Source organism: Hypanus sabinus, chromosome 4, assembly GCF_030144855.1.
Source record: "Hypanus sabinus isolate sHypSab1 chromosome 4, sHypSab1.hap1, whole genome shotgun sequence".
NCBI classification, from domain to species: Eukaryota; Metazoa; Chordata; class Chondrichthyes; order Myliobatiformes; family Dasyatidae; genus Hypanus; species Hypanus sabinus.
The window spans coordinates 154,224,576-154,247,860 of record NC_082709.1 but is presented as its reverse complement, the minus strand read 5'-3'; the positions used below and the strand labels follow the sequence as shown (position 1 = coordinate 154,247,860).

The following is a 23,285-nucleotide window of genomic DNA, read 5'->3' as shown; positions in this document are numbered from 1 at the left end:
CTTTTGCATGCCCTGGTCTCCCCATCTGGTTCTATCCTTTAGTTATTCCTGTCCTGCCCCTAGTACATCAGTGCCTGTGTCCCACACTTGGGTCCAGCCTTCTGTCCCCTTGTGACACAACCTTTGTCAAGTGCAAGTTCATCCTGGCCCTAGGAAAAATGGGGGAACTGAAATATCTGCTCCACACTCCAGCCACTTTGAGTCATCATGTAGACCTGGGACAGTATGGGATCTTCTCTACTTTCCCTTTGGATCATCTCTGCCATAGTAGGGAGACTTCCAATTTGCATTAGTAAGAATATGTTGAGGAGTGCATTTTTTGGTAACTTTGTCAGGTATTTCCTTTTCCAAGGGTAGAGGAGACAATCCATCCTCTTGAATTCAAACTTGAAATCATGTCCTCCTAGAAACAGAGCCCATCTTTGCCTTCATGCTGCTGCTGCTAGAACAGTCATCTGGAATGAAAATGGACATTAATGGTTGATGATCTGTAATGAAGCTAAACTCTCACCCATACAGGTACTAGTTGAAACATTTTACAACTGCAAATCAGACTCGAGGCCTCTGTCAATCTGTGTGTAATTTTTCTCTGCAGCAGTAATGTGATGTAAAAGCTATGGGGTATTCACTTTCATCACTCATAACATGTGACATGACTACACCTATTCCATGAGGTGAGGGTTTGCAGCAGGCTTCACTAAACTATGTGAATCATAATGTGTGAGTACCATTTCTGTGTTACTATTCCTTGGCCTTTTAGAGGATTGCAGATGTTGGTTCTCTTATTCAAGAAAGGTAGTAGAGATAGCCAAGGAAATTATAGACCAGTGAGTCTTACTTCAGCTGATGAAAAAGATCCTGAAATGCAGGATTTATGAACATTTGGAGAGGCATAATATGATTAGGAATAGTCAGCACGGCTTTGTCAAAGGCAGGTCATGCCTTACAAGCCTGATTGAATTCCTTGACGTGACTAAACACATTGACGAAGGTAGAGCAGTAGATGTAGTGCATAGGGATTTCAGCAAGGCATTTGATAGGGTACCCCATGCAAGCCTTATTGAGAATGTAAGGAGGCATGGGATCCAAGGGGACCTTGCTTTGTGGATCCAGAATTGTCTTGCCCACAGAAGGCAAAGAGTGGTTGTAGACAGGTCATATTCTGCATGGAGGCCAGTGACCCACGGTGTGCCTCAGGGATCTGTTCTGGGACTACTTCTGTTTGTGACTTTTATAAATGACTTGGATGAGGAAGTGGAGGGATGGGTTAGTAAATTTGCTGATGACATGAAGTTTTGGGGTATTGTGGATAGTGTAGAGGGGTGTCAGAGGTTACAGTGGGACATCAATAGGATGCAAAACTGGGCTGAGAAGTGGCAGATGGAGTTCAACACAGTAAGTGTGAGGTAGGGTTCATTTTGGTAGGTCAAATATGATGGCAGAATATGGTATTAGAGGGAAGACTCTTGGCAGTGTGGAGGACCAGAGGGATCTTGGAGTCAGTGCATAGGACATTCAAAGCTGCTGCACACAGGTTGACTGTGGTTAAGAAAGCATACGGTGCCTTCAACAACTATGGGATTGAGTTTAAGAGCAGAGAGGTAATATTACAGCTTTATAGGACCCTGGTCAGACCCCACATGGAGTACTGTGCTCAATTCTGGTCACCTCACTACAGGAAACTATAGAAAGGGTGCAGAGGAGATTTACAAGGATGTTGCCTGGATTGGTGAGCATGCTCTCTGAGATTAGGTTGAGTGAACTTGGTCTTTTCTCCATGGAGCAACAGAGAATGAGAGGTGACCTGAAAGGTGAATAAGATGATGAGAAGCATAGATTGTGTGGATAGTCAGAGGCTTTTCCCAGGGCTGAAATGGCTAACATGAGAGAGCACAGTTTTAAGGTGCTTGGAAGTAGGTAGAGAGAAGATGTCAGGGGCAAGTTTTTTTTAAGTAGAGGGTAGTGTGTGCGTGGAATGGGCTACCGGTGATGGAGGTGGATACAATAGGGTCTTTTAAGCAAATCCTAGATAGGTACACGGAGCTTAGAAAACTAGAGGGCTATGGGTAACCCTAGGTAATTTCAAAAGTACATGTTTGGCACAGCATTGTGGGCCAAAGGGCTTATATTGTGCTTTAAGTTTTCTATGTTTCTACTTTGCCCACTACATTAATGAGTTCAAATAATTAACAAATCCTGCAAAAGACAGCAACTGTGCCACATCCTTTAGCTTTAGGCATCCACCTCTACTTGAAAATCTTCTCAGCACACTTATGTAACTCTTGTGTATTAATAACATCACTACAGTGTGATACTTGGTTTAAAGACCTCACATTTGCTGCACTGCTCTGAGCCCATAATCTTAATCATTTTAACACTGTCTTGAAGTTTTGGAGATGTTCTTCAGCCTCTGTACTGGTAACACTGAGAGCCTGGGCAACCTTGCAGCAGCTAGTGCATAGTTTTCTGCTAGAATGCATATACAGATACTACTCCAAAAATAAGCCTATTGTTGTGATAAAACGTTTTGAGTGTTTATGGTGGGAACAACTTTAGACTCTTCTTCCATCTCAGTCTGTAGCGAGGCCTCACTTAAGTCCATTTTGCTGAAGTGCTTTCCTCTGGGGAAAAGTTTGCAAAGATGTCCTTTTTTTGCCAGAGGGTATTGATCTACTCTCAGTACTGGGTTGATGGTGACTTTAAAATCAACACAGATCCTGACAGACCCATTCTTGGCTACTGGGACCACCGGTGTTGCCCATTGCTTCCACTCAACCTTGGAAATAATTCCTTCAGCCTCCATGTGATCTAGCTCATTGACTATTTTATCGCAGGTTGTATAAGGAGTCGGGTGGGCTTTGTAAAACTTGGTTGTGACATACTTATTTAACACAATTTTACCCTTTATGTTTGAGATTTCTAGTGCCATCATCGTAACGCACCTTTCTTAAATCACTTTGTTGACTCATTTGCAGGGGATGTATCTCCAAACAAGTTGCAATTGTCTCAACCAATCATTACGCCACAACGTTGGCCCTCCTGTTTAACCACATAACAAGCCTAATGTGGTTTGTTGATAGTACATTTCACTTAATATTTCCACAGGAGTAATTTTTCCTTCAGTACGAGTTCTTAATTGGATGTTTGCAGGCTTCAGTTCAGTATCTTTGAAATGCTGTTCAGGCTCATTTTATGCAAAAAACTGACCCAGTGTCCAATTCCATTTCAATTAATTTGCTGTTTACTTCTGGTACAAAACAGATTGTTCGTCTCTTGTTAGCTGAAACCTTATAAATCTCAAGACTACCCAGTCCTGTGTCACTCTCATTGTTACCATTTTTTCTCCCAACTGTGCAGATTAGTGCTTTCAGAAACTTCATGACTTTTTAATCTTTCTCTTCCCTGTGCAATCCATTTATGTCTGCCTGATATGCTTTTTGTACATGTCCTACTTTGTTGGATTTTTCTGCAAGTTTTACCTTTAAATCTACATTAGTTTGGTACAAGTGAGCGTCTGCCACAACAGTAGCACCATTTGTGTCCCATAAAACAGTCAGTTTTTTTGTGTAATCAAACACATGGTCTTTCTGATCAAACACGAGGAAATCTGCAGATGCTGAAAATTCAAACACACACAAAATGCTGGTGCAATCCAGTAGGCCAGGCAGCATCTATAAGGAGAAGCGCTGTCGACGTGTTCGTCAGGACTAGATTATCGCCCAGTACAGAGTTTATGAACCCGTGAATTCTTCGGTTTTCTGCCTTTTAAAAAAATGTTTCCTTTTGCGAAGAAAAAGGGTGCTGTTCCAAACAAAAACACTTCTTGTTACTCAATTTCTTGCAGCACTTTTTAAATCCGAAAGGCTCGCTGCGCTTCAACAGATAGTTGGACATCTCGTGTTCATTTAAAAATTCCTCATTATCAGTGTTATGTTTTGTAACTCCAAACCATTAAAAACTAATTGAAAGGAAAACAGAGACAGGAACGCCAGTCTAACTTCGTTAGCATTTTAAGCTGAGCATGCAAGTATCACGTGTTAGCGTCATAACGTAACCAACTCGCACATTTTTAATACAAACCATAATGAATTACAGTATTTAAACGAATACTACATTTGCAATGTTACTCAAGTATGAAAAACATTAAATGCACAATACCTATTGCAATTTATAGTTTTATTATAAATTGCTGTGTACTGCCCCGTAAGACAAATTCCACGACTTATGTCGGTGACATTAAATCTGATTCTGATCCAGCCACGGGAAAAAAAAACAATGAGTAATACGCATACATTTCATCTTTCAAACTTGCACAAACAATAGACTGTAAATCATTAATTTAAAACGAAGTTAGCTTTGAAGAACAATGTTTCCTCAAACCTTGCCAGAAATATAAACAATGCTGACAATAAACTTAAAAGCCACAACCACGCTATGGGAAATAAAGCCTCATTCTTGGAGCGTGAGACGATCTGCACATTTTTGGGAGACGAGTTACCTCAGCTCGCCCCAGCTGCAGCGCGCAGTCGCCGCCATTCCCGCCTCTGCCGCCTCGTGGTTCGGGCGGAGGCCGTTCACCCTCAGCCGGCGTGTGGCTCGACTCTCGACGCTGCGGGGATGCCGCGGAGAAAACCGGCCAGAAACGCCTATCATTTCTTCATGCTCGAGAAGATCCCAGAGCTGAGGCAGAGGGGGATCGAAGTGAGAGGACTCAAGGACGCCGTTCCGCTCTGCGGCTCGGAATGGGAGGTAAGAGACTCCGGCCCAGGGGGTCGGGCATGTCGTGAAGCGCTTAAAGTGCGAGCTCATTACGGGCGGGGGCCGGTTAGTCAGACCGTCTGGCTGTCGGTGGAGCGTTAGGCTGTTTAACTGGGGGTGGACCATTAATTGATTTAGATACAAATGCTAATTGTAAATCTGTAGGAGGCACCAACATTGATGTTGCGTACCTGCGACAAGATGCGTTTTAATAAGTTAAGCCAAGGTTCCTGCATACATAGTGAATGGCACGGAACTGGGTTGTGTTGTAGCAGAGAGACACCCCGGCTACAAGGACAGAGATCCGCCCAAAGTAGCGACGCAAGTGCTGGCGGGGAAGGAAGGAGGGATATCGGCTGTTTGACTTCAATGGTTGACGCATTGAGTATGAGTTGGGACCTTACGTTCGGGTTGTTTTCTGAAAAAGGGGTTAGTTAGGTTGCACTTGGGAATATTGTGTGCAGTTCTGATTGCTACGTTACAGGAAAGACGGGAGAAAGGTCAAAGTAAAATTGAACACTATCTGGACAGCACTAAAAACAGAGAGGCTCTGTACAAGAAGGGACATTGCCGACTGTACTTCCCGAGGAGGCTCCGACAAGCTCATCAGGAAAGCTGGGGGTTTAACGGGATTCCCTGGTGGTTGTATCTGAGAGGAGAATGCTGTAGAAGCTACGGAGCATCACGGACATACTGGACAAACAGTAACGCACCTTTGGTGATAGACTGATTCCACCGATCCTTTCTCCCTGCGGCTGCAAGACTACAACTCCTCAAGCACATGCTTTCATTGCGCATCTGTATTTCGCATGATCACTTTGTAATGCACATTTTGGGATTTTTTACGTACCTCAATGCTTACATTTTGTATTTTTAAGTATATTTCTGACTGAACAACCTTGCACCAATAATTTCCTTCTGGATAAATGAAGTTTTATCTTTTCAAAGTGCATAGATGTCACCACATATAACCCTGAGATTCGCTTTCTTGTGGGCACACTCAAATCCATAATAGAATAATAACCACAATAGAATCAATAAAAGACCACACCATCTTGGGCATTCACCATTATGGAAAAGACAACAAACTGTGAATGTAAAAAGAAATCATAATTAATAAAGCAATAAATATTGAGAACATGATATGCTGGAGAGGGTACAATAAAGGTTTAAAAGATTGGAGGGCTTCATGATTATAAGGAGAAGATGTATCTGGAGTAAAGGAGGCTGAGAAATGACTTGATAGAAGTATAATTGACTGCAGAAGATCTGTGACTGGTTTTCAAATCAATTCATACTATCCTTTGGCCTTCACAGTATTATACTTACAGATACTGATTTCAACAGTAGACCCTGACCATCATCTTCAGGCACACATTAGTCAAATGACAAGTTCCCCTAGAGACACCTCCTTATATACCCTCTGGATATGCAGGGCATGGTTGGGGTTTAATGTTCTATCCTGATTGTTCGATATTTTTAGGCCAATCTGGCTTTCGCAATGTGTGGTTCTAGACTGGAGCAATCTCTACATTCTTAGAACCTACATTTAGGTACTTCCGCTCTCTAGTGATTCCCTAATCTTTCTCTTGTAGGCATTCCCTTCCTTGCCAAGGATGATGGCCTCAAAAAACCTTGGTCTATGTAAGCATAATAAGCAGTGTTCAGCGATTCCACTTCATTCTGCACTTGTGTTTTTAAGGCACTCCTGGTCTTCAATGGCCTTCCAGTCTCACCATCTCACCAGTCTCTTTTTGGCATGGTGATAGAGGTATGGAGGACACAACTCCCTGGCACAGTTCTTTAGGTTTTCTAGGTGCCACTTTGCTTGGCATTTTTCTAATTGTGTCCTTACTTTTTGCTATTAAAATTTTTAATGGCATATTTTAGGCAAATTCATCTTAGCTTTTCAGTTAAGCTGGCACTGTATAACGAAATAACTGTTTTATCAGGAGGTTGTCTTCATGGTGTTGTGTTGCACTCCATTCCTTTCTTCATTATGTACACAGGGTAGTCATTTTTATTGAATACTTCTTTGATCTTGCACTCTTCCTCCTTTGCAGTTCTAAGAACAAATACCTTGTGCACAACTAGAGCAATTCAGATCTGACCAATCAGATTGAGCATTAAACCCTGCCCATGCCCTGCTAGTTCAAGAGAATATATAGCCAGGTGTCTCTAGGAGAACTTGTTATTTAATTATTTGTGCTTGTGGAAGACTGTAGTGTTTACCATTGAAACAGGTCAATTGTTACACGTGACTGTTAGGCCAAAGGGTAGTATAGATACGACTAGTATAGGAAGTTAGACCTAGGTTAGGTTCAACTGCAGGCTGTGTTGGCTAGATGTGTTAATTCCTGCCCAGGTACTACACGTTCTTGAGGAACCAACAATTGAGCAAACTGAGCAACTGTTTCAAAGTTATTGACTGCTTGCAATAAAAGTACTGCTCCAAAGATCAATGATCTATTCCCTGCCTTAGCTGTTTGTATTTCATTGGATTTCACATTTTTCTTACTGTGCAGGATCATATTCTTGTTTTGTCTAGAATTTTTAAAAAAAATGCTCGGTGTGATAAGCAATTGCAATTTTAAATGTATTGATATGTCTAATGTTCCATCATGAATGAACACCTGAGAACAAATGTAATTACTGAAATTTAAAGTAAAACATAATAGTACAATCTTTGAAAATGCATATCATTCTGTAAAACTTAGAGTGGATCTTCTCTTTTATTATCCTGAGTCATCTTAAACTCCCCCTGGATCTACACACCCCATTAAGTTCTGTTGAACTGAAGGCAGTGTGTACTTCACACATGCAAATTTAAAATATTTTAGATCCCAGTAATCAGAGTTACTCCACTCTTTTGACTTGCAGATGAGAAACAAAATTCTAATTTCACAGTCATAAAAATTCAAGCTTATAGTAAGCTTTTTTAAAGCAGATAAGCTCAATTAGATACTTTATCAATATTTTAAATATAGAATATAAAAGTGTGGATGGTTACAATCTCTGCAATCTTTATTAAAGTCACTGAATGAATCGGAGAAGGAGAAGTACGTACAGATGGCACATCAATGGAAAGCTGAGAAAGAAAAGATGGTGAACAAATCTGAAAAAAATGAACAGGTCAGTGTATTTTCATCTTCCATTGAAGAGTGTACTTGTCCTCTCAGAGTGTAATGCTTCTGATTCCTATCTAGTAGAATGCTAAACCAAATGAAATGGAAAGTACTATGTTGAGTATCTAGCAGATATAGTTTGGCCTTGTCTGATTTTAATTCTGACATTGAATATGTCGTTCAGTATTATGGAGGGGCAAATTAACTTGGCTTTCCAATTTGTCATTGCAATATGCCTGAAATTATGCTTTTTCTGGGCATTTAGTAAAGACAAGATTACTCCATATTTCTGTCATTTATTATCCAGAAGGCATTGCTGATTATATTGCAGATGCAAAATCTGTTCACTCAAGGAAAAAATGATCAATTGGGCAAAGTATCTGCAACCCCTACTCATCCTCCCCCTATTCCTGCCATCCACTGCCTGCAAGGATTAGTTTCATTATCTCCCACCTATTATCCCAGCTTGACCTGACATTAAATTAATCTTGATTTTGTCTTTGTATTCAAAAGCAGCATGGTGGCGTAGTGGTTAGCACATCACTTTAGATAGGTACATGGAGCTTAGTAAAATAGACGGCTATAGGTAAGCCTAGTAATTTCTGAAGTAGGAACATGTTCGGCACAAAAGGGCCTGTATTGTGCTGTAGGTTTTCTATGTTTCTATATTATGTATAAGTTTTCTCTCAAAATTCAAACTTGTCCCTTTTGGGCTTTTTTGACTTTCACTGTTGGCTCCTTAAATCATGCTCCTTTGACCTACCATCAGCTTTATTTTTCAGATTGAACATAATCCTTAACCCCCTTTGTCAGATTTTTTTCTGAAATAGGAGCTAGATTGAGATACAAACAAGAGAAATTCTGCAGATGCTGGAAATCCAAGCAACACACACAATGTCCTAATGAAGAGTCTCGCCCCAAAACGTCTACTGCTTACTCTTTTCCATAGATGTTGCCTGGCCTGCTGAGTTCCTCCAGCATTTTGTTTGTGTTGATAGGTTGAGGTAAATGGTTGCAGTCTTTTTACCAGTGTAAGGAGTCTAAAACTTAAAGGCATAGGTTTTAGGTGACAGAGGAAAAATTTAAGAGGCAACGTTTTCACCATACGGAGGATGATAGATCGAGCTAAAAAATGAAGTGGTAGAGGTTGGTACAGTTTGAACATTAAAAAAAAATATTCGGACAAGTACGTGGAGAGGAAAGGTTTCAAGGAATATGGGCAAAATAGAGTCAAAAAGGACCAACTTGGGTAGGAATCTTGGTTGGCCAAAAGGCCTGTTTCCATGCTACATTACTCACTGGGATAAATACCTGCCGAACACTATGGGTCCCCTGTTTGAATATATGTGACAGTTCAACCACTGACTTGTGTCTTAGCTAATATTCCCAGTGCATCTTAGACAAGTCTGTTAATAGCATTATAACTGCCCTTATTCAAGTCAAGGTAATGGTGTTCATCGTCAAATTGTATCTGGCATTCTATCATATTGCACTCACTACTGCCCACAGGATCTTTAACCACAAAATCCCTTATTAATCCTCCCTCACTATTCATGATCAAAATTTAGTTTATTTCTGTAAGAAACTGCTCTAGGAAGCAGTCCCTGGTGCACCCCACAGGTATTCCTTCTACAGTGCCCTTTCAGTTGCTTTGTTTAATCAATATGTAAATTAAAATCTCCCATACCAATTGCATTTTCCTTCATATCTGTCCAGGATATTTCCCTTTAATGCCTCGCCCTATGAAAAGAGGCCCAACTCTGAGGCTTAAAAACTATTCCTGTTGCCTTCCTTCTCATCAGAAGCAGAATAATCAATTTTTCCTCAAAGGAAAGTAAGCAACTTACAAGAATACGAAACATCATATCAGAACTTTAAATTCAACTGTAATTAAAATTATTCTTGCAATATTTTCACTTCCAATAGAAGCTTCAATGATACAAATGAAAATAAAAATATTTTAAGAATTTATATTCACACTTATGTAGTAAAACATCCCATGGGGTATCATGGTGACATCAAACAAAACTGGCACTATGCCTCGCAATTAAGTCAGAGGTTTTAATTAATATTTTAAAGAAGACTTTCAAGAATGCTTCAAAAAAAACTAATGAAATAAAACAATTAACTTACAACAGGTCACAAAAGAGCAGATTGAAAATGTAGAACAATGGATATTTGATAGCTTCTGATTCAAGGACTTCGGCTGGAAAATTAAAATCTAGTAAGATTTGTGGTAAAAAGTGACCAATCTTTTTATTTATTGTTATACAGTGTGGATTAGGGCCTTCAAGCCACGCCACCCAGCAAACCCCCAATTTAATGCTACCCTAGTTATGGGACAATTTACAATGACTAATTAACTTACTGTTACATATTCAGGCAACAATAAATATATGAGTTCGGCAAGGGTTTTTTATAACAAACAACATGTTTATTAAACACAGAAAACAAACCCCCCAAAAGTAAACAAACACTAACGCAACCGGAAATCAACTGCAGTGCGGCAGCTCAAACAGCTCTTAAAGCGATATTACAAAAACAGTTCTTTAAAGTGGTATTGCCAAAAGTTCGATATGCTCACAGTCCATTTAAAAGGAGAGACTTTATAAGACAATTTAAATTCTCTTTCACGTCGCTTGCTTCGATCCCCGGCTTCGAAATTCCCACGAAGAATTTATGAAACGGAACGGCTTAAAGGCACTGACCTTTCCTTCCTCACTATCTTCAATCCTTTCTGGTAAACCCAGGGATTAACGCGAAGATAGTCAACGAAATCCTTCCAAATAAGGATCAAACAAAGGTCGAAACCCGTTTCACCGTAGAAAGCGATTCTCCTCGATCTTTAACTCCCGAACTTCGATCTTCACTCTCCACTAATTTCTCGAACTAGCAGAATCGTAAAGAACCTTCTGGCAATGACCTTTTAAACTTCAGGCATTAGATAAAACTTCATCTTTCAACTAAACTGCGTCATCACTTAAATCACGCAGTGGCATGAAGTCAACTTGGCAAATCCAGCCACGAACTGCCCCTCCTCACAGGGTGGGGTCTTCCTTTCATAACCTGTTTAAAAAAAAACCTGTCACATGATCTCTACTGGCGGGAAAATGATGTCACTCCACCATCACAAGACCATTACCTCAAGTCCAGTATAGCTTCAACCCCAGTCACATGACAAGGGTACCACTGTTATGTGTCACGAGTACGTAACACCTCCCTCCAAAAAAAACATTTTTGGTCTGACAAGAACAAAAATTTTTAACAATTGCTTACAAGAAAAACAAAGGTATAAATTTTATAACATACACAATATACAATACCATCATATAACAGCTTATAACTCACAATACAGTAGGAGTGTTACAATTGAAAAAAACCACTCCATAAAAAAAATAGTGTACATTCAACATCGAGATAGACCATCAGCAACTACATTATCTTTACCTTTAATATGAGTTATCACAATATTGTTCTCTTGTAACATCAAACTCCAATTTAATAATCTGCTGTTTTTGTTTTTCATCTTACTCAGAAAAACTAATGGATTATGATCAGTGTAAACAATAAGTGGTTTTTGAGTTGTACCAACATATACCTCAAAATATTCCAAAGATAAAACGAGATAACAATTCTTTCTCTATTGTCGAATAGTTTCTTTGATGCTTATTAAATTTCTTAGAAAAGTAAGCTACTGGATGATCAACCTCATCACCCTCATTCCTTTGCATTAATACTGCTCCTGCAGCCTCATCACTAGCATCCACAGCCAATGAAAAAGGTTTTCCAAAGGCAGGTGCCTTAAGCACAGGTTGTTGACATATCATTGTTTTCAATTTTTCAAATGCTTCTTGACAAGGCACTGTCCACACAAACTTCTCATTCTTCTGCAGAAGGTTAGTTAATGGAAGGGCAACATCAGCAAAATTCTTACAAAATTTCCGATAATATCCTACCATTCCCAAAAATCTTCTGAGAGTTTTTTTCCCTGTTGGAGTGGGAATCTCTAAAATTGCCTGAACTTTTGCCTGAACAGGAGCTACCTTACCTTGACCCACAACATAACCAAGGTAAGTCACAGTGGCATGTCCAAGTTCACTCTTAGCTAAATTAATAGTTAAGTTAGCTTTTGAAAGCCCTTCAAACAATTTCTCCATCGCAATAATGTGTGCTTCCCAAGTATCATTTCCTGTCACTAAATCATGAATATAAGCATCAGTATCTTTCAATCCCTGAATCACAGAGTTAATCATTCTCTGGAAAGTACCTGGGGCATTCTTCATCCCAAATGGAAGAACATTATATTCATATAGCCCAGATGTAGTTACAAATGCAGAAATCTCTCTACCTCTGTCCATTAATGGAACACACCAATACCCTTTCAATAAATCAATCTTTGTAAGGAACTTTGCTTTTCCAACTTTATCTACACAATCATCTACTCTAGGAATTGGATATGCATCTGTTTTCATTACAGCATTCACCTTCCTATAATCCGTACAAAACCTAATACCATCTGGTTTTGGCACCATAACACGTGGCGAACTCCAATTCGAGTTAGAATGTCTAATGATATTATTCTCTAACATATATTCAAATTTCTTTCTCAGCAAGTTCACGTTTTTCCATGTTCATCCTTGTTGTTTAATAGGTTTGGCATCTCCAACATCTACATCACGTGAAGCTATAGTAGTCCTTCTCGGAACATCTGAAAACAACTCCTTATATTTAAAAATTAACTCCTTCATCTGTTGTTTCTGCTCTAACTGTAAATGTGCTAATTTCTCATCAATATTTTCCAGAATGATTGAATTTGGTAACCTAACAGAAACAATGTTGGATTTAGAATGAAAGTCAGATGAATTATCTATCATGTTCCTAGTTAAATCAAACTCATTCTCACTAACCACAACAGTCACAGTATCAGATTGTTTCTCAAAATATGGTTTTATCATATTTATATGGCAAAGTTGTGTTGACCTTCTACGATCTGGAGTTTTTATCATGTAATCCACATCATTGATTTTGACACAATTTCATAAGGACCATGAAATCTCGCTTGTAAAGGATTTGTCTGCACTGGGAAAAGAACCAACACCTTATCTCCAGGCTTAAACATCCTCATTCTAGCTTCTTTATCATACCAAGTCTTCATTTTCTCCTGAGCCAACTTTAAATTTTCCTTAGCTAAGCTACAAGCTTTATGTAACCTGTCCTTAAATTTCAACACATAGTCCAACAAATTAGTGTGTACTTCCTTACTAATCCACTGTTCTTTCAATAAAGCTAAAGGTCCTCTAACTCTATGCCCAAACACAAGTTCAAATAAACTAAAACCTAAAGATTCCTGTACCGATTCCCTTACTGCAAATAAAAGTAAGTTTACTTCCAGTCACTTTCATTTTCCACACAAAATGTCCTTGAGGGTAGAATGAATATTCTTGAGGGTAGAATGAAACCTCTCCAAGGCACCTTGCGATTCTGGATGGTATGCAGACGAAGTGATTTGCTTAGCTCCCAATTTATAAACTATCTGTTGAAACAATCCAGACATAAAATTACTGCCTTGATCAATTTGTATCTCCTTAGGTAATCCAAAATAAGTAAAAAATTTTATAAGGGCCTTTGTCACAGTTTTAGCTTTTATATTCCTAAGTGGTACTGCCTCTGGAAACCTAGATGAAGTACACATGATAGTCAACAAATACTGATAACCAGTTTTTGTCTTTGGTAATGGACCAACACAATCTACAATAACTTTAGAAAATGGTTCACCAAATGCTGGGATAGGTTGTAATGGAGCTACTGGTGTAACCTGATTTGGTTTACCCACAATTTGACAAGTATGGCACGTTTTACAAAATCCGCCACATCTTTTCTTAGACCAGGCCAGTAAAAATGTTTTAAAATCTTGTCCACAGTTTTCCTTACCCCTTGATGTCCATCTAAAGGCACACTATGAGCTAAAGTCAAAATCTCATTTCGATAAACTTTCGGGACAACTACCTGGTAAACAACATTCCAATCCTCACTTGCAGGAATTGTAGGCGATCTCCACTTCCTCATCAACACTCCTTTTTCCAAGTAATATCCAACTGGCACCTTCACAATTTCACTATCTAGTAAAGCCTGCTCTCTTAATTTTATAATCTCAGAGTCTCTATTCTGCTCTGTTATCATCTCCTTCCGAGACAGAGATAAATCTTTATAGTCAGACTTACTCCAAGAATCTTGTTCAAACAACGAAGATAAGAAAGTCTCTGACACATCCTCAAAACTCGAATCCTGAGTTGAACAGTCCTGAGTAACAACCTCATTCTGCGCATCAATCTTTTTAGCCATAGCTCTAGTCACAACACAGGAAGAATCTGTGTTAGGATTCAACTCTGGTTCCTCTGAATCCATTGTCAAATGCACTTCAGGAAAAACTTGTCCACTTGCCAAGTCATTACCTAACAATAAAGAAATACCCTTCACAGGTAAGCTATGCTGTAATCCTACTTTAACAAATCCTGTAACTAACCCTGACTTTAAATTTACTTTATGTAAATGTACAGGCATAAAATCACTCCCAACATCTCTTACGTAATTCACCTCACCAGTATCAGACTCTTCATTAAACTTCAACACACTGTCTAACATCAATGATTGAGACGCACCAGTATCCCTAAGGATTCTTATTGGCACCAGAGTAGATCCTTCTTTCAAGGATACAACCCATTCAGTTATAAAATGATCATATCCCTTTCTAACTTGGTCAGACTCTAACAAAGCCTCATTTGTGTTTATCAAACCCTGTAACTTTACAGGTGCTTCAGTATGTTGCACACAAGCATCTGGAACTGCTTCCTTCTCTTTCTTTTTCAATCTGAAACAGTTAGCTATTACATGGCCAGGCTTCTTACAATAGTTACAAATAAGACCAAACTGTCTTTCCTTCACAGGCTTTCTTTTCTCATTACCTTTCTCATTAACCTCTGATTTAATTTCTGATTTACCTTGAGTCTCCATGTTATTTTTCCTCTTAAAATTTCTGCCCTGAGGAAATTTATTCTTATGGATTAAAACATACTCATCAGCTAATCTAGCACAGTCCTGCAATTTATCAGTATCCTTCTCATTTAAGTAGGTCCTTACTTCAACAGGAATGCTTCTTTTAAATTCCTCCATTAAAATCAGCTCTCTCAATGTATCATAGTCTCCATTTACATTTTTAGAAGAAACCCATCTCTCAAAACACATAGCTTTATCATAGGCAAATTCCACATAAGTTTTTTCCACAGACTTTTTCAAACTTCTGAATCTTTCCCTATAAGCTTCTGGGACTAATTCGTATGCGTTTAAGATATGCATCTTCACAATATCATAATCAAGTGCTTGCGCAGCTGTTAAAGCTGTGTAAACTTGTCGTGCTTTACCTTTAATTACACTCTGTAACAACACTGACCATTTATCTTTCGGCCACTCTGACATCCGAGCAATAGTTTCAAAATGTTGAAAGTATCTTTCCACTTTTGTTTCACTAAATGGAGGGACCAGTTTAATTTCTTAACTAGCAACAAACGGTTTTCTTGAACCAGAAGACTGATTCCCAGACCTTAATTCCTCCATTGCATATTCAAAATCCCTCTTCTTCTGATCCGCCTCCAATTTACACCTCTCCAAATCAGCTTTACTCTGTTCCAATCTCATTTGTTCGATTTGCAACTGCATCTCCAGATTACTTATTGGAAACGACTCTAAAACCGAATCATCAAAAACACCCGAATCCACATAGTGTGACGCGATTTTTCTCTGTATAACAGCCTTTGATGTAGTCGTCAAAATACCTTTAAGTTGTAATCTACTAGCTATCTCAAACACCTCAGTTTTTTCGCCTTCGCTAACAACTCCACACCTGGCGAAGCCAGAAACTCATCAATATTCATTGCTGCCAAATACCACTCACAAGCCAATCACACAAAAGAATCGAGTATCCCCCTTTTCCAAAACACCGATTTAAAAGCTAGCAAGCATATAAACTCAAACGATCCAATCCAGATGCAGCCCCCATATTTATGTTACGTATTCAGGCAACAATAAATATATGAGTTCGGCAAGGGTTTTTTTATAACAAACAACACGTTTATTAAACACAGAAAACACCCCCCCAAAAGTAAACAAACACTAACGTAACCGGAAATCAACTGCGGTGCGGCAGCTCAAACAGTTCTTAAAGCGATATTGCAAAAACAGTTCTTTAAAGTGGTATTGCCAAAAGTTCGATATGCTCACAGTCCATTTAAAAGGAGAGACTTTATAAGACGATTTAAATTCTCTTTCACGTTGCTCGCTTCGATCCCCGGCGTCGAACTTCCCGCGAAGAATTTACGAAACAATGGCTTAAAGACACTGACCTTTCCTTCCTCACTATCTTCAATCCTTTCTGGTAAACCCAGGGATTAACGCGAAGATAGTCATCGAAATCCTTCCAAATAAGGATCAAACAAAGGTCGAAACCCGTTTCACCATAGAAAGTGATTCTCCTCGATTTTTAACTCCCGAACTTCGATCTTCACTCTCCACTAATTTCTCGAACTAGCTGAATCGTAAAGAACCTTCTGGCAATGACCTTTTAAACTTTAGGCATTAGATAAAACTTCATCTTTCAACTAAACTGCATCATCACTTAAATCACGCAGTGGCATGAAGTCAACTTGGCAAATCCAGCCATGAATTGCCCCTCCTCACAGGGTGGGGTCTTCCTTTCATAACCTGTATAAAAAAAAAACAAACAAAAAAAAACCTGTCACATGATCTCTACTGGCGGGAAAATGACGTCACTCCACCATCACAAGACCATTACCTCAAGTCCAGTATAGCTTCAACCCTAGTCACATGACAAGGGCACCACTGTCATGTGTCACGAGTATGTAACACTACCAACTGGTACATCTTTGGACTGTGGGAGGGAACTACAGCAAACATTAGGAGTCACGGGGCAAACATATAAACACCTTACAGGCAGCTGTAGGAAATGACTACTCCTAATCATAATGTTACCAAAATTAGGAGTTTCTATGGATAAATAAATGTGGGACAGCTAGAGAACAGGGCTGGTGAATTAATCACAGGAACTAAGTTGCAGATATGTGAAGTCAGTATTTTATATTCTTCACCATGAAGGACACTGCAGATATTCCAAAGATAGCAGATGGGCTAATTTTAAATGGTGTGGAGGACCCTATAAAAGTCCAGTCACAACTATTAGAGCAACATGTGGGACTGAAGGTGGACAAGTCATTGGGACCTATTTGCATGCATCCAGGGGTTGTAAAGAAAGTAGCTGTGGAGATAGTGGACCTATCTGAAACTTCACAGCTCATTAAAGTACCAGAATTCTAACAGTCTTGTTGGAAAAAAAATAGAGAAATGCACTGCAGGTAGAAAATAGGTACAAGCTATAATGACATATTGTGAGATCAAGGGTCCTTTAGTCTATCAGATTAGGGAATCAATCAATAATCTTATAATAACATGGTAGAAGCTGTCCTTGAGCCTGATGTTACATGATTTTGAGCATTTGTAGTTTTTGCTTTTTAGAAGAGGGTGGGGTCTTTGATATATGCTGAGGCAACAAGAATCCATGGAAAGGAAGCTGGTCTTGTGATGTGCTGAGCTGTGTCCCACAACTCTTGAAGTTTCTTGTGCTCACCTACAGCAGTTGCCATACCAAACTAGATAGGATGCTTTCTATGATGCATCAAGGGTTGTTGGGGGCATGCAACATTCTTTTGGGAGGGATAGTGAAGAGAGTGAATAAATTACCACAATTTTTTTCAGCCCTTCTTTCTTAATGCATGTGCAGATAAAATGGTTTCAAGAAGATTCACTAGGTTATTTCCTGAGTGAGACGTATTGTATTAGGAAAGGATAGGCTAGGCTGTTTTGATTTGTACCCCTTAGAACTTAAAAGAGTGAAATATATATTATATTTCTGACATAATATCAAATATATATTATAATTTCTCTGCCTTTTCAATTTATGGAAATAGACAATAGGTGCAGAAGTAGACCATTTGGCCCTTCAAGCCTGCACCGCCATTTTGAGATCATGGCTGATCATCTACTATCAATACCCGGTTCCTGCCTTGTCCCCATATCCCTTGATTCCCCTATCCATAAGATACCCATCTAGCTCCTTCTTGAAAGCATCCAGAGAATTAGCCTCCACTACCTTCCAAGGCAGTGCATTCCAGACCCCCCACAACTCCCTGGGAGAAGTAGTTTTTCCTTAACTCTGTCCTAAATGACCTACCCTTTATTCTCAAACCATGCTCTCTGGTACTGGACTCTCCCAGCATCTGGAACATATTTCCTACCTCTATCTTGTCCAATCCCTTAATAATCTTATATGTTTCAATCAGATCCCCTCTCAATCTCCTTAATTCCAGTGTGTACAAGCCCAGTCTCTCTAACCTCTCTGCGTAAGACAGTCCAGACATCCCAGGAATTAACTTCGTGAATCTACGCTGCACTTCCTCTACAGCCAGGATGTCCTTCCTTAACCCTGGAGACGAAAACTGTACACAATACTCCAGGTGTGGTCTCACCAGGGCTCTGTACAAATGCAAGAGGATTTCCTTGCTTTTGTACTCAACTCCCTTTGTAATAAAGGCCAACATTCCATTAGCCTTCTTCACTGCCCGCTGCACTTGCTCATTCACCCTCAGTGACTGATGAACAAGGACTCCGAGATCTCTTTGTATTTCTCCCTTACCCAACTCTACACCATTCAGATAATAATCTGCCTTCCTGTTCTTACTCCCAAAGTGGATAACCTCACACTTATTCACATTAAGCGTCATCTGCCAAGTATCTGCCCACTCACCCAGCCTATCCAAGTCACCCTGAATTCTCCTAACATCCTCATCACGTGTCACACTGCCACCCAGCTTAGTATCATCAGCAAATTTGCTGATGTTATTTTCTATGCCTTCATCCAAATCGTTAATGTAAATGGTAAACAGCTGTGGTCCCAATACCGAACCCTGTGGCACCCCACTAGTCACCACCTGCCATTCCGAGAAACACTCATTCACCGCTACCCTTTGCTTTCTATCTGCCAACCAGTTTTCTATCCATGTCAATGTCTTCCCCCCGATGCCCTGAGCTTTGATTTTACCCACTAATCTTCTATGTGGGACCTTATCAAATGCCTTCTGAAAATCGAGGTACACTACATCCACTGGATCTCCCCCATCTAACTTCCTGGTTACATCCTCAAAAAACTCCAACAGATTAGTCAAACATGATTTACCCTTGGTAAATCCATGCTGGTTCGGCCCAATCCTATCACTGCTATCTAGATATGCCACTATTTCATCCTTAATAATGGACTCTAACATCTTCCCCACCACCGATGTCAGGTTGACAGGTCGATAGTACTCTGTTTTCCCCCTCCCTCCTTTCTTAAAAAGTGGGATAACATTAGCCATTCTCCAATCCTCAGGAACTGATCCTGAATCTAAGGAACATTGGAAAATGGTTACCAATGCATCCGCAATTTCCAGGGCCACCTCCTTTAGTACCCTAGGGTGCAGACCATCTGGACCTGGGGATTTGTCAGCCTTCAGTCCCATCAGTCTTCTCATCACCGTTTCCTTCCGAATGTCAATCTGATTCATTTCCTTTGTTACCCTATGTCCTTGGCCCATCCATACATCTGGGAGATTGCTTGTGTCTTCCTTAGTGAAAACAGATCTAAAGTACTCATTAAATTCTTCTGCCATTTCTCTGTTTCCCATAACAATTTCACCCAATTCATTCTTCAAGGGCCCAACATTGTTCTCAACTATCTTTCTCTTCACATACCTAAAAAAGCTTTTGCTATCTTTCTTTATATTCCTGGCTAGCTTGCATTCGTACCTCATTTTTTTCTCCCCGTATTGTCTTTTTAGTTAAGTTCTGTTGTTCCTTAAGAACTTCCCAATCATCTGTCCTCCCACTCACCTTAGCTTTGTCGTATTTCCTTTTTTTTTAATGCTATGCAATCTCTAACTTCCGTTGTCAACCACTGTGGCCCCTTTCCCCCCTTTGAATCCTTCCTTCTCTGGGGGATGAACTGATTTTGCACCTTGTGCATTATTCCCAAGAATACCTGCCATTGCTGTTCCACTGTCTTTTCTGCTAGGTTATCCGTCCAGTCAACTTTGGCCAGCTCCTCCCTCATGGCTCCATAGTTTCCCCTGTTCATCTGCAACACTGACACCTCCAAGCTGCATTTATCCTTCTCCAATTGCAGATAAAAGCTTATCATATTGTGATCACTACCTCCTAATGGCTCCTTTACTGCAAGATCGCCTATCAAATCCTGTTCATTACATAACACTAAATCCAGAATAGTCTTGTCCCTGGTTGGCTCTCGTACAAGCTGTTCCAAGAATGCATCCTGCAGGCACTCTACAAACTCCCTATCCTGTGGTCCAGCACCAACCTGATTCTCCCAGTTCACCTGCATGTTGAAATCCCCCGTAACTACTGCGACATTACCTTTGCCACATGCCAATGTTAACTCCCTATTCAACTTGCACCCAATATCCATGCTACTGTTTAGTGGCCTGTAGACAACACCCATTTGGGTCCTTTTGCCCTTACTGTTCCTCAGTTCTATCCACACAGACTCTACTTCTCCTGACCCTATGTCCCCCCTTGCAAAGGACTGAATCTCATTCCTCACCAATGGGGCCACCCCAACCCCTCTTCCCACATTTCTATCCCTACGGTAGCATGTATACCCTTGTGCATTCATTTCCCGGGTCTGATCTCCCTACAGCCATGTCTCTGTTATCCCAACAACATCATAGTTACCCATTCACACCTGGGCTTCAAGCTCATCCACCTTATTTCTGACACTTCGTGCATTCAGATATAGAATTTTTAGCCCATTTCTCCTCTCTCTGTTTGAATCGCTGCCTATTGTGCTTAACCCAGCTCCCCAAACTCCTATCAGGCTATACCCCCCCTAGAATTTTGTCGTCCTTCCTAAATTTACATATTCTTTCAACACATTTAACTCCATGTTCCGTCAGACCATCCCTCTGTACATGAGTCCTCCTTATCACTTGTTCTGCCCCACCTTCCTCTAGTACACACTTAATATTCCGGAACTGTGTAGTCCCCACCTGTCCTTTATTCTTCCTCTCGCTATCCTCTCTCACATTCTGGATCCCCGCCCCCTGCAAATTTAGTTTAAACCCCCCTAAGAAGCACTAGCAAACTTCCCTGCAAGAATGTTAGTACCGCTCCAGTTCAGGTGTAAACCGTCCCTTCTGAACAGATCCCACCTTTCCTGGAACAAAGTCCAATTATTTACAAACCTGAAGCCCTTCCTCCTGCACCATCCTCTCAGCCACGTATTAATCTTTATAATCCTTCTGTTCCTTGCCTCACTCGCACGTGGCACAGGCAGCAATCCTGAGATTGTTACCCTGGAGGTCCTACTCTTCAGCTTCGCACCTAACTCCCTGAACTCCCTACACAGGACCCCCTCACTCATCCTACCCACGTCATTGGTCCCTACATGGACCACAACATTTGGATTCTTGCCCTCCCTCTCGAGAATAACCTGCACCCGATCTGAGATGTCTCTGACCTCGGCACCAGGGAAGCAATATACTATCCGAGACTCCCGATCTTCCCCACAAAATCTCCTATCCACCCCCCCCTTGACTATAGAATCCCCTATCAATACCGCTCTCTTCTCTTCCCTCCTCCCCTTCCTAGTCAAGGGTCCAACCTCAGTGCCAGAGACAGGACCACTGCAGCTTGTTCCTGGTAGGTCATCCTTACCACTAGTATCCAAAACGGTATACTTATTTTTGATGGGAACGGCCACAGGGGTGCTCTTCTCTCTCTGTCTGCTCCCCCTGCCTCTCTTGACTGTCACCCATTTGCCTACCTCCTGTCTTTTTGGTGTGACTGCCTCCCGATAACTCTTATCTATCTCTGCCTCTGCCTCCCGAATGATCCGTAGTTCATCCAGCTCCTGCTCCAATTCCCTAACTCGGTCTGATGAGAGCTGCAGCTGGATGCACCTATTGCAGGTGTGGAAATACAGCAGATAATTTCACAGCTCGAAATTGAAGGTCTTAACTGGCATTTGTTTCTCGCTGGAATGATGATGTGAGCCCTTAAGACTTTATCTTTAGCAGCTCTTCCCTTTTTAAACCCAAACGTGTGGAAGAATGTTACGGCTCAGAATGAATGGGTTAACTATACATTGAAAGTATGGGATAGAATTAGGAAAAAAATTTAGATCTTCCAAGGACTATATCAAGAGCAACCAGAATTGTATTCATTTTAGATTTTATTCCCGTAAGACTGGATTCTGGTTTTAACAGGTGGGCGCAAGAAGGCCTGGTTCTTGTGGACCAAATGTTTGATGGTGAGGTGCTTAAATCTTTCTCCCAACTCCAAACTGAATTTGACCTTGTATCAAATGACTTTTATAGATTCCTCCAAATAGACATTACCTTACATCACACAAAGAATGGAACAATCTTAAATACAGCCAAATAATTTGGGAAAATTTTGGATAGAGATCATCATGGGTAGGATGCAATCCCAGAAAATTATATCTTGTCTATATAAAAAAAATACACTTGGATACAATGGATAACATGTTAGGTGTTAAATATAAGTGGGAATTGGAGGCAAACACCATAATAGAAGAGGAAGAGTGGGAGAAGTCTTGGGAGTCATGGCATAAATGCTTGAATAGTCTCAATTGGAAGGAATTTGCTTGGAAAATAAGGATGAGGTACTTTAAAACCCAGTTAGTAATATTATACATAGGAAAAAAACAGCAGACTTTGCTAGAGAGGATGTGGCCTAGTGGGAGATTTTGCACATAAGTTCTGGGACTGCTCCAAATCAAGGTACAAGGTCACCGAGGAAATAATAAAGATTTTAGTCATAAGTATACCCTTTGAACCTAGTCATTAAATTTTAGGCAACCTCCCACAATCTGCAATAGAGAAGAATAAACTATATATATATATATATGTTAAGAGTTTTGATTCTGATTGCCCATAAAATGATAACTGTTAACTGGCTTGTATCTCACCCATCCACTTTGAAACAATGGATTCAGTGACTGAAAGAAGCGAATTGTATGGAAAATATCACTGCAAGTTTACAACTGAAAATTGACTCCTACTTGGAAAGGTGGAACTCTGTTAGAGTATACCTGGCACAGTGAAAGGCCCATATAGGGGCCGGGCAAAATGTGGGACTTGAATTGATTGAGGACTGTGATTTTATTTAAAATTGATGTAAATTTACGTTGAGGGGTGATGTAAAGTATGTAGATCATGTGTATGTTTGTGTATGTATGTAATTGTAGATATGTGCTTTTTATTT

At 40.2% G+C, this 23,285-nt stretch overlaps 1 protein-coding gene across 5 annotated transcripts in view; it reads left to right on the top strand.

The window, feature by feature from the left end:
* Positions 1-4,387: 4,387 nt before the first annotated feature.
* The window catches only part of LOC132393365 (protein maelstrom homolog), an 89,919-nt gene continuing 71,021 nt past the window's right edge, over positions 4,388-23,285 (top strand). The window contains exons 1-2 of one of the 5 annotated variants that reach the window (XM_059968480.1): positions 4,388-4,749; positions 7,792-7,890. In XM_059968480.1, coding sequence (XP_059824463.1) covers positions 4,435-4,749; positions 7,792-7,890 — 414 coding nt within the window. In that variant the 5' untranslated portion in view covers positions 4,388-4,434. The remainder of the gene's footprint in view (positions 4,750-7,791; positions 7,891-23,285) is intronic. The other 4 variants (XM_059968481.1, XM_059968483.1, XM_059968484.1 and 1 more) reach the window with 4 other exon arrangements.